The 12,460-nt window shown below is 43.5% G+C and overlaps 1 protein-coding gene across 1 annotated transcript in view; it reads left to right on the forward strand.

Annotated features, from left to right (window-relative positions):
* LOC126994394 (zwei Ig domain protein zig-8-like) overlaps positions 1-12,460 on the forward strand; it is a 40,519-nt gene that overhangs the window by 7,437 nt on the left and 20,622 nt on the right. Inside the window, exon 2 of the mRNA XM_050853703.1 lies at positions 9,086-9,357. Within this exon, the coding sequence (XP_050709660.1) occupies positions 9,086-9,357 (272 nt within the window). The remainder of the gene's footprint in view (positions 1-9,085; positions 9,358-12,460) is intronic.

Genomic DNA, 12,460 nt, shown 5'->3' on the forward strand with positions numbered 1-12,460 from the left:
AGGAGAACGATTTTTTAATGTAGCAGTGGTGATAAATTTTGCTGTTGTTGATGTCGCTGTTATTTATTATTGTTATTGTTATTGATGAGTATTGGGAGGAGGAAGAGGAAAAGGAAGAGGAGGAGGAGGAGGAGGAGGAGGAGGAGGAGGATTATTATTATTATTATTATTATTATTATTATTAGTAGTAGTAGTAGTAGTAGTAGTAGTAGTAGTAGTAGTAGTAGCAGGAGGAAGAGGAGGAGAACAAGAAAGAGGAGGAGGAAGAGGAGGAAGAGGAAGAGGAGGAGGAGGAAGAGAAAAAAAAAGAAAGAGGGTGACTTGTGTTCTCTCCCTCATTCGTAATCAATCATAGAAGAGATCGATCAGCCCCCTGCCCCCCTTCTCTCTCTCTCTCTCTCTTACGTCAGGGGGTCTATTCTGGAGGTAAATCGACGCGCGCTAATAAACACTCGTGAATCATAGAGGATCCAACACCTTCAGGAGAGACACAGGAGGTGGATCATGTAACGACGTGTGTGTTTGTACCGCTCCATTACCACAGGTGTTATTAGGCCCAGGGACAGGTGGGAAGACGCAGGTGAAACACAAACATAGGTACACACACATACATATATACACACCAAGGTCACCCATACACACACATAGACAGCCATACACACACACATACACACTGACGTCACACACACATAGACACATACACACATAATCACACATATATACAGACGAGCACATACATACATATCTTCATACACACACACACACACACACATAAACCTTCATACACAAAGCACACACAGACACATACACAAGCGGACACATACATGCATACCTTGACACAGACACCCACACAGACAGAGAGACACAGGTAACAAAACCACAATTAGCAGGTTAACAAGGTAAGTGTTCTCTCGGCCGCTAATAACGACAAGGTAAATAGTCCCTCGCCACCTGCCGCGACCAAGTACCTGTGTTTGTGTGTTTGTGTTTTTGTGTTTGTCTTTGTGTGTGTGTGTGTGTGTTTATTATGGCACTAAAACACGCATATACTTCTCATTCTCATTCTCTCTGATTCTCACGTCCTCTTCTCCCTCTCTCTCACACCTCCCCTTGCTCTCCTTCTCACTCTCTCTCCCTCCCTCCCTTCCTTCCTAATCTTCGTTCTGAGGCTCCTCATAACTTTGGGGCGCCTCGAGAGCCGACCAATCATAACTTAGAGCCAAACCTATACTGGCATCCTATTGGTCCGCTCGGCTCACTCAGTAGCGACCCGCCACTTGGAAGACAACACGTGCACCCCATTGAAAGAAAACGGGAAGCGGAAAAAAGAAAAGCGGGAAGCAAGGAGGCCGAGAAAAATACATGGGTGGGGGAAATGGAGTGTCAGGAAGGGAGGGGAAACTAAAGGAAAAGGGAGAGACAGGAGGAGGAGGAAAAGAAAGGAAGTGAGTGGAGGAGGAGGAGAGGAAATGGAGTGAAGATCGTTAGAGAGACAAAATTTAGAATGTAGGAGGAGGAGGAGGAAAGGAGGAGAGGGAATGAACAGGAAAGAAATAAGAGGAGGGAGAAGGAAGGAAGAGGAGGAAAGAGTGAAGACAGGAAGAGGAGAAAGAACCGAACTAGAAAGAGACAAGAAGTGAAGAAGAAAGGGGAGGATATGAAGGAGGAGGAGAAAGATGGGAGGGAGAGGGGAGGGAAAAAAAAAGCGAGAAAAAAATAAAATAAAGAATGCATGACTGGGGAGGAGGAGGAGAGAAAAAAGAGAACGGGTTAAGATATTGGAAAGAAAGGAGGATAAATTTACGGAAAGTGGGAGAAGAGGAGGAACATATGAAAAGGAGGAGGCAGGAAGGAGAACAAGAGAGAGAAATGCGAAGGATAAACAAATATAAAAGCGAGGAAGAAGACAGAAATGAGAGGAGAAGTGAAGGGAAGGAAAGATATTGAAAGAGAGAGAGAGAGAGAGAGAGAGAGAGAGAGAGAGAGAGAGAGAGAGAGAGAGAGAGAGAGAGAGAGAGAGAGAGAGAGAGAGAGAGAGAGAGAGAGAGAGAGAGAGAGAGAGAGAGAGAGAGGAATAGAAGAAAAAGAAGGAAAGAGAGGGTAAGGGAGAGTAAGAAAAATAAATTGAGAGATAAAGAAAAAAAGAAAGAGAGCGAGAAGGATTAAAGTTAGTGCGGCAGAATTCAGATATTTCACTTTTCTCCATTCTCTCTCTCTCTCTCTCTCTCTCCTTGTTATATCACATGTACCCTTTGCCCTACCTCCTCCTCCTCCTCCTCCTCCTCCTCCTCCTCCTCCTCCTCCTCCTTCTCCTCCTCCTCCCGTGCCATCAAACTTCCCGTCCTTACCTGACAAACTTACCTCCTTAGTACTAGTCCTAACTGATGTGTGTGTGTGTGTGTGTGTGTGTGTGTGTGTGTGTGTGTGTGTGTGTGTGTGTGTGTGTGTGTGTGTGTGTGTGTAACTAATGCAGACACAAAAAATATACATAAAAAACATATACATAAGTAGCCACATAAATATAACGAAGTATGTCCTAAAAAAGATGAAAAATATTAATGAGAGAAGAAAATGGCATCTCGTTTTCTCTAAGTGACCGAGGAAAATGGGAAATGAATGCCGGGGTGAAGATGGAGGAGGAGGAAGAGGAGGAAGAGGAGGAAGAGGAGGAGAGGAGGGAGGAGTCTCAGGAAAATCATTTGTGGTGATGAAGGTGATAGAACTGGATGGTGGTGGTAGTGGTGATGGTGGTGGTGGTGGTGGTTATATATTCAAGGGGGAATTTCAGGCTTATTAATGAAGGGAAATCGGTTGCCATCGAGTAGAAATTAGCGTGTTAATTATAGCCGCCAAAGATAAATAAATAACGATGTGGGAAAGAGTGACTGCGATAGACGTGTGTGTGTGTGTGTGTGTGTGTGTGTGTGTGTGTGTGTGTGTGTGTGTGTGTGTGTGTGTGTGTGTGTGTGTGTGTGTGTGTGTGTGTAAAATATTCCACTCTCGATTTCTTCTTAAATGTCAGCCCGCCTTTGTCTTTGTCATCCTCTCTCTCTTATCAACCAATTAGTTATCCCTCCTTTCTTCTTTATTTTTCTTCCTTTCTTCCTTTCCTTTCATCTCTTCTTCCTTCCTTCCTTCCTTCCTTCCTTCCTTCCTTCCTTCCGCCCCTCCACATAAAAAAAATTAATATCTTTCAAGACCATAGAGAAAACATGATATTCCTTCGGTAATAAATTCAATGTATAAATCATTTCGCCTTTTGACTTACAATAACTCTCTCTCTCTCCTATTGCGTGTTTACCTGGTACCTGGAACTTTTACTTTCCTTATGTTTTCGGACACACGGAGGAAAGTTGCACGTACATATATTAGAGGCTTATGTACGTGTGTGTGTGTGTGTGTGTGTGTGTGTGTGTGTGTGTGTGTGTGTGTGTGTGTGTGTGTGTGTGTGTGTGTAGCAATGCAGACAAATACATACATACATACATACACAGATCCTTTCCTTCCCTTTCCTTTTCTCTGATATATTCTTTCCTTCCCTTTCCTTCTCATTTCCTCTTTTCTTTTCTTCTCTTTTTTCCTCCCATTTCTTCCTCTCCTTTCCCATTTCCTCTTTTTCTTTTCTTCTCTTTTATTCCTCCCATTTCTTCCTCCCCTTTCCCTTTACTTTTCCGCAGCTTCAAGTTCCTTCCATTTACATCTTTTCTTGACAGTGTGTATACGTCTGTGAGAGAGAGAAAGAGAAAGGGAGAATAAAAGTGTGTGTGTGTGTGTGTGTGTGTGTGTGTGTGTGTGTGTGTGTGTGTGTGTGTGTGTGTGTGTAGATGCGTGTGCGTGTGTAAGAGAGAGAGAGAAATAGAAAGAGATAATAAGAAATGTGTGTGAGAGGAATAGAAAGATGAGAAAACAAGAGAGAGAGAGAGAGAGAGAGAGAGAGAGAGAGAGAGAGAGAGAGAGAGAGAGAGAGAGAGAGAGAGAGAGAGAGAGAGAGAGAGAGAGAGAGAGAGAGAGAGAGAGAGAGAGAGAGAGAGAGAGAGAGAGAGAGAGAGAGAGAATTAAATAAAAACAGCGTAATAGCAATAAGTAATGACAAGTGAAACAAATAGGTCGCTAAAATTCTCTCTCCTTCGCGATGGTTATAAAGTCTCGTTTTTTAATTAACAGCGAAAGCTATGAAGAGGCAAGACGTCATGATCACCTGTAACAACCCAATTAGACCGTTACAAAGGGGAGCGATTCATTGTGCTACTTTAGACCTTGTTATTGTTGTTGACGTTCTTGTTTGTTGTTGTTAGGGATGATGAAAAGCTTAGTCTGGAACATTACACGCATTTAGTTGTATTTATATTTATTTCTATATGTATTTATTTTTATATTTATTTTATTTTTATTTATTTGAACCTATATTTATTTGTCTACCTCTTCATCTACTCTCTATCTATCTTACTATGATCGTACTTGCCTTTCTAACTATCCAACTTTATCTATCTATCTATCTATCTATCTATCTGACACTCTATCTATCTTACTATGATCGTACTTGCCTTCCTTTCCATCCACCTTTATCTATCTGTCTATTTATCTATCTATATATCTAGCACTCTACTTACCTACCAATATATCCTTTTTATTATCCACTTATCCATATGTCTCTCTTGCCTTTAATCAATGTCTCTCTACATATCCATCTATCACTATCCATATATGTTTACCAATCGATTAATCTATCTATCTGTACACTCACACCCTCCCCCCACATTCCCACATCCCCCACCATCATCCTCCCCCACACACCCCAATCATCCCCCTCATTCCCACACACACCCCTCATACCCCAACCCATACCTCCCCCTCCCCCCTCCTCCATTAAACAGAGTAATTACCAGCCATACACGTTAAACACACAATTACCACGCCACTAATTATATAACAGGGCAATCATTTACATAATAACTGGAGCCCATATTATTTTTTGTTTAGTCTCCCTTTCAGCTTTGTCGAGTCGAAGAAAATGGAACCGCAAAAAAAGAAAAAAAATGTGAGAGTTGGTGAGTCGTAAAAAAGTTCATTTGTGAGAGAGAGAGAGAGAGAGAGAGAGAGAGAGAGAGAGAGAGAGAGAGAGAGAGAGAGAGAGAGAGAGAGAGAGAGAGAGAGAGGAAAGTGCTTGTGGCTTATAATGAGGTCTCTCTCTCTCTCTCTCTCTCTCTCTCTCTCTCTCTCATAACTTCTGCGAGAGAATTTCAATCTCTTTTGCTTTAAAGGTCAATGATGAAGTTCTTAAAAGCCCTTCGATCGCTTTCTGATTGGCCAGGAGATGACAAAGCGACTTTATTATTATCATTATTATTATTATTATTATTATTATTATTATTATTATTATTATTATTATTATTATTATTATTTATATGTTTGTTATTGTTACTCTCGACGAAATACTTCACCTTTTATCGATATTACCGTTACCTCATGTGTGTGTGTGTGTGTGTGTGTGTGTGTGTGTGTGACTGCGGGGCTAGAGGATGCTATTGATTAAGCGTACGTACACACACACACACACACACACACACACACACACACACACACACACGTACGCATGCTGAGTACATATGACCTTATATAATCCAAATGTATCAAACAAAACAATTACAACTATTGCAATAATTTTTATGAATGTGTGTGTGTGTTTGTGTCCTTGAGAGAGAGAGAGAGAGAGAGAGAGAGAGAGAGAGAGAGAGAGAGAGAGAGAGAGAGAGAGAGAGAGAGAGAGAGAGAGAGAGAGAGAGAGAGAGAGAGAGAGAGAGAGAGAGAGAGAGAGAGAGAGAGAGAGAGAGAGAGAGAGAGAGTCTTAAACAAATGTTCTTCTTTCTATTCAAAATTAAGGATATTTTTCTTTACGTGACGCTTTCTTTGCTTCATAAAAATAGGAAAACAGGCACAAAAAAGTAGAAAAAGTAAATAAAGAAAGAATAAATAAATACATGTTTCTACAGGAATGGCATATCTCGTATCATCTTTTCCCTAACTCTTTTCTTTTCTTTTTTTCTCCCGGTTCCTTTTATTCTATTTCATCCGCTTTCTCTTTCACTTCTTTTCCCTTGTATCCCTCCTCCCTCCCTTTCTTTTACTTCCTTTGCTCTCCCTTATCCTCCTCCTCCTCCTCCTCCTCCACTTCTTTCTTTCTTTCTTCCTTTCCTCTCCACGTCCCTTTCACTTTCGACAACTTACTCAATAAAAGTTTCTGAATCTGACATCTTTTATTTTTTTTTCTATTTGGACAAAGAACTGCAAAAAGAAGACTCCGTGGTCATTCAAAGATCTCTCTGTGCTGCCGTGTGTGTGTGTGTGTGGGGGGGGGGGAGAGAGAGAGAGAGAGAGAGAGAGAGAGAGAGAGAGAGAGAGAGAGAGAGAGAGAGAGAGAGAGAGAGAGAGAGAGAGAGAGAGAGAGAGAGAGAGAGAGAGAGAGAGAGGAGAAAGCAAGTGCATGTAAGAGTGTTTGTGGGCGGGGGCAAAATGATGCATGGAGGAGGAGGAGGAGGAGGAAGAGGAAGAGGAAGAGGAGGAGGAGGAGGAGGAGGAGGAGGAAAAGGAGAAAAAGAAAAAGAATGAAAATAGCACAAACGGTTACCACATATATACTATCTTAACATATTTTTAGTTAACTTATTTTACCTTCTAGACCTTCTAAGCAATATATTATAACACATCCTATACGTCTATACGAGAACATTTAATACAATCCCTTTGGCCATCATTTTTAGAAGACTTGATCTTTTTCGCATTGTTGGCGTGGGAGAAAGAGGAGGAGGAGGAGGAGGAGGGGAAGAAGGAGGAGGAGGAGGAGGAGGAGGGGAAGAAGGAGGAGGAGGAGGAGGAGGAAGAAATTATAGAACATGAGAGAGGGTTGAGTTGTGGGGAGGAAAACGAATGGAAGAAAGATCAGGTGTGTGTGTGGGAGAGAGGTCAGGTGTGTTAGTGTGTAGGTGTGGAGGGTGTGAAGGGTCAGATGTGCTGCAGGTGTGGAGGCGTGAAGAAAACGTTGAGTGTGTGAATAACAGGTGTGTATGTGTGTGTGTGTACGTATGTGGGACGAGGAAGAGGTGTGAAAATACAGGTGAACAGCATATGTGGAGGTGTGTGTATGTGCGTGTGTGTGTAAGTGTGAGTGTGTGTGTAGACAGGATCTGCTGAAGTGTATGTATGAATTGAATATACAAGTGGATGACGTGGAGTGAACGCGTGAATGAGTGAGAGAGGCGTGGCAGTGTTGGTAGAGGTGGTGGAGGTGGTGGAGATAATGTGGAAGCAACAAAGAGGAAAGAAGGGCAGGGAAAAAGATGTGGACTCTACCAGGAATGCTCCATCGTAACCTCTTTATTCTCCTCCTCCTTTTTATCCTTACTTTTTACCTCCTTTCCTTCCTTTCGTTCCTCCGCTCCGCCGCCGCCGTTTCCTTTGCCTCCCTTCCCTCCTTCGCCACGTAAGGAAAAGCAACCCTAGGATTTCTTCGAAGGCTTTTAAGTTAAGTGAATTTGGAGAGAAATACGACTGATTTCCTTTATCTCTCTCTCTCTCTCTCTCTCTCTCTCTCTCTCTCCTCTCACCCTCTCTCCCTTTCTCTCTCTCACACACACACACACACACACACACACACACACACACACACACACACAGTTAGCGAAAAATAATGATATACCCGCAGATATTTTACGACGCACATTCATACTATCGAAGAGAGGAGGGGGAGGAGGAAGAGGAGGAGGAGGGGAAGGAAGAAGAGGGCAAAGAAAGAGAGGGATAAGAGGGGGGATAAAGAGAGGAAAAATGTAATGGACTGAAGAAAAGAGAGAGGGGAAGAGGAAGAAGAAGAGGAGAGGAGAACGAAAGGAAAAGTAAGAAGAGAGAAGATGATAGAAAGAGGAGCAGAGGAGAAAGAAAAGATAAAGAGAGGAAAGTGGAATCTTCAAAAAGAGAGAGAAAGAGGGAAAAAGAAAAAGGGAGAAAGAGGAACAAAATAGAAAAGGAAGGAAAGAAAAGAAAAAAATATGAAATGAATAAATAAAAAGACACTGAGGTTGAGGAGAATAAAGATCAGGCAAGGAAAAGATGAAGACAGGGAGGAAAGAAGACAGGAGAGAGGGAAAGAGGAGGAGGAGGAGGAAGAAGAGGAAGGGTTACACCTGTGGGGAGTAAATTAATAAAGGAGGAAGGGAAGGAAGATGACGAGGAAGATGACGAGGAAGATTGAATGTGTTATGACCCTAATTTTCCTCCTCTATCATTACATTCCTCCTCCTCCATCACCTGAGAGAAGATGGGATGTATAATAATCGTAACCTTATTCTTCATCTTCCTTCCCCTTTTCTCATCATCCTTTCCCTCCCCTTCTCCCTCTCCCTCTCTCTCTGAACCCGTACAGTACACGTAATTTCTTTTTTTTTTCTGGCAACACGGTTTGAAGCGCTTAATTGCCGGACCGAAACAAAACAAAACGAAACTAAAGCCAACGAGAAAGGACGAAACAAACTGAGCCGACACTAACCGCGCCCCGTAATGGATGCATCAAAAATATGAACGAAAAACAACTATTGCATTAGAGAGAGAGAGAGAGAGAGAGAGAGAGAGAGAGAGAGAGAGAGAGAGAGAGAGAGAGAGAGAGAGAGAGAGAGAGAGAGAGAGAGAGAGAGAGAGAAACAAAACAAGTGAATATTGCTTCAGGTTATTAATTCCGTGGAAAAATAATAAATAAATTCTGCAGCTTATTATTGCCTGGATGGCGGGGAAAAATAGTAGCAGTTGTTTGTATTATTAATATTGTAATTATTGTGCAAAAAGAAGCGGCGCGTAATCCCGGGACGCAGGCTCGGGCGATTTGTTGATGAAGCCGCGTGTGCGGGGGTCCGCGCCGCCGCCGCCCAGGAGATATATCATCGACGCCAGTTTTTCCTCACTTTCCTGTCCTTCATGCTCTTGTCCATCCACTGCTCCACACCTGCCCCCGCCCCCACACCCATCCCTCACCCCATCACGCCCACCTTCCCGCCCCGCCCCTTTCTTGCTGTCCCTGATACATTTTCTATTTCCCCAGCGGCAGCAGCGGGCGTGGTCACGGTGCCCCGCCCGCCCCCGCCCCGCCCCCCGCTGGACACGCGCCTGTCGGAGGAGTCTGGTCGGCTGGGCGGCAGCAGCAGCCGGCCCGTGGCGCCCATCGAGCCGCTGATGGAGCTGGGCGGCGGGGGCCTGGCGCCGCCCGGGCCCCTTCAGCCCGTGTTCGACGAGGCGGCGCCTCGCAGGGTGTCCAGCCTGACGGGCGGCACCGCTTACCTGCACTGTGTGGTGCACCACCTGGGCGGCGGCAGTGTGAGTCTACCTATGTGTGTGTTCTCGTGTCTGTGTGTACCTGTGTGTGTGTGTGTGTGTGTGTGTGTGTGTGTGTGTGTGCATGTGTGTGTAAAGTTCTGTGTACCTCCACCTGGGTGTCTGTGTGGCAGCGTTGCCAGGTATTTGTTTTATAGAGGCCCGACACAGACGATTCTTCCTGTCACTCCTGTCAGCGCCAAACAAGACAGCAGCGACACTAAAAAACAAGTCACCCAGAATCATGGCGGCGCAGCAACAGCAAATATCCGTTATCGTGTCTGTAAACGCCGCGGCTCGCCTGCAGCTCTCGGGGAAAATATTGCGTGTACTTAAAACAGCTTTGCCGGCCCCGAGGAGTCAACTGAGCCGCGCGATCCCACTATGTAGAGCCCCGCCGGCGAGCCCCACAAGTCTTGGCCCGGTAATGGAGAGCGCGGTCATCATGTCTGGCTTTCCCGGACTCGCCTAAAACTAACAGACATTCCCGAGTAACAGCATTGCCGGAAATTCAGGCTTCCGTCGGGATAATCCTCCGCCGGTGATGGGACAGACGGGCCGACGATACTTCCCGTTTTGAAGACAATATTAATCTCCGCCTGACCTCGCATGACGGCCTTGCGAGGCGGACATACGCGCGTCGATGATGGAGTCTGGCGCAAGGTTCCTGGTCGTTATGAGTCGTGATAAATTAATTGCTGGACTGTCACTTCGAGAACAGTTAACTTGATGTCTACCAGATGACGAGAGGGACGCTGATTTACCGACAAGACATGGAGCTGTAACTTGACTGTATTATGGCATCTCTTTCATATTCCGCTGATCTTAGCATCGTCAAAACATGGAATTGGAACCTGGCTCTTGTGTTTCATCTCCTCCATAATTTCGGTGATCTTAATACTGTCGAAACTTGAAACTGTAACCTGACTCTTGTGTTTCATCTCTCTCATATTCCATTCCTCTGTAACTGCGTGGAGAGATAGAGACTGATACAATAGAGAGCATGGGGAGATATTGAGGCGGACAGATACGATATTTCTGTTTCAAGTTATGTAAGAGAGAGACTCACTACATATTAATACAAAGAAATTCCTCCTCCCATCTGCTATAACGAATTCCGCTATGGCACGTAAAAGGTACAACTGTCTTGAGATATATAATTCGTCCACAGGGAGTCACGTAATCTATGTCGTATACGTTGTAGGAGAGACCCTCCATATTAACACCGAAATTGCTTCCACCCCTGCAGACAAGGCGAGACAGTAACGACCATTCCGGGAAGTAGATATTTGTTCGAGCCGGGTGTCTTCCATTACACATTTCCATATTACGACGTTAAGGTACTGTCTACGAAGTCCTAAGGTAATTCGTCTAGATATATATGTGCTATTTATATCTGAAGAGTTACAAGAGAGACCCACTGCGTATTAAAACAGATATTGCCTCCTACTGCCTCCCATGACGCCTTATTTTCTTACGCGGAAGGTATTGCTGTATATCAAGTCCTAAGCGAATTCGACTAGATATATATGCGCTATTTATATCTGAAGAGTTGTAAGAGCGACCCACTGCATATTAAAATAGAAATTGCCTCCTACTGCCTCCCATGACGCATTGTTTTCTTACGTGGAAGGTACTGCTGGATATCAAGCCTTTAAATAATTCGTCAAGAGATAGATGAGTTATTTATATTTCAAGAGCTACAAGAGAGACTCACTGCATATCAAAACCTAAATTACCTTCTCATATTTGTTACCACGTGGAAGGTACTGCTGTCTATCAAGCCTTTAAATATTTCGTCAAGAGATAGATGAGTTATTTATATTTCAAGAGTTATAAAAGAGACCCGCTGCATAACATAGCCAAAATCGACTCCTCCTACCTCTTATAACGCGGCCTTTTGTTAATACGTGAACGGTACTGCTGTCTACCTCGTCTTGAAATAATTCGTTCAGAGATATATGCGTTATCTATATTCTAAGAGGCATGCGAGAGACTCATTGCATATTAAAACCTAATTTCTTTCCTTCCATCTCCCATAACGAATTCTTTTGTTACTACGTGAAAGGTTTCCTCGTTTTACGCTATATAATCCGCTTCCAGAGATACGTAATTCCTGCCGTGTGTTGTAAGAGAGACTCGCTGAATAATAAAACCTAAATTATCTATTCCTGCCTCCCATAACACATACTTTTACTACTCCGTGAAAGGAACTGATGTCTGACTCGTTTAAGCTATATAAAATGCCAACAAAGTGACTTAATTCCTCCCGTGTGTAATGAGACTCACTATAACCCTCTCTTCCTGCCTCCCATAACACATACTTTTAATACTCCATGAAAGGAACTGATGTCTGTCGTTTAAGCTATATAAAATGCCAACAAAGTGACTTAATTCCTCCCGTGTGTAATAAGAGACTCACTATAATCCTCTCTTCCTGCCTCCCATAACACATACTTTTAATACTCCGTGAAAGGAACTGATGTCTGTCGTTTAAGCTATATTAAATGCCAACAAAGTGACTTAATTCCTTCCGTGTGTAATAAGAGACTCACTATAACCCTCTCTTCCTGCCTCCCATAACACATACTTTTAATACGACGTGAAAGGAACTGCTGTCCGACTCGTCTTAAGCCATCTAATTCGCCCGGACAACTACTAAAGTCCCTCAGAATACGCTGCCTCAGATTACAAGCGATGGGAGCGAGCGGCTGCATCGAGACTCAGAGCGCATTAGGAACTGACTACTATTGCTTGTTGTTGCTTGTTGTTGCTTCCCTCATTACAGCAGATCATGATTGGGTCCGACTCGTCTCGCTGCAGCCTCTAATGTCGTCCTAATGAAGACTAATAACGTGGAATGAAAGTACGACATCAAGGGCCTTGTCTTCTTTTGTCCTCGGAGTAAATGTGGAAGCAATAGCGGTAGTAGTGGTATTGGTATTTGTATTCGTATTGGTATTTGTATTTGTATTGGTTTTAGTATTCGTTTAGGTATTCGTATTAGTATTGGTATTAGTATTCGCATTTGTATGAGTATTAGTATTGGTATTAGTATTGGTATTAGTATTCGTATTTGTATGAGTATTAGTATTTGTATCAGTAT

Source organism: Eriocheir sinensis, unplaced genomic scaffold, assembly GCF_024679095.1.
Source record: "Eriocheir sinensis breed Jianghai 21 unplaced genomic scaffold, ASM2467909v1 Scaffold787, whole genome shotgun sequence".
In the NCBI taxonomy this organism is placed as follows: domain Eukaryota; kingdom Metazoa; phylum Arthropoda; class Malacostraca; order Decapoda; family Varunidae; genus Eriocheir; species Eriocheir sinensis.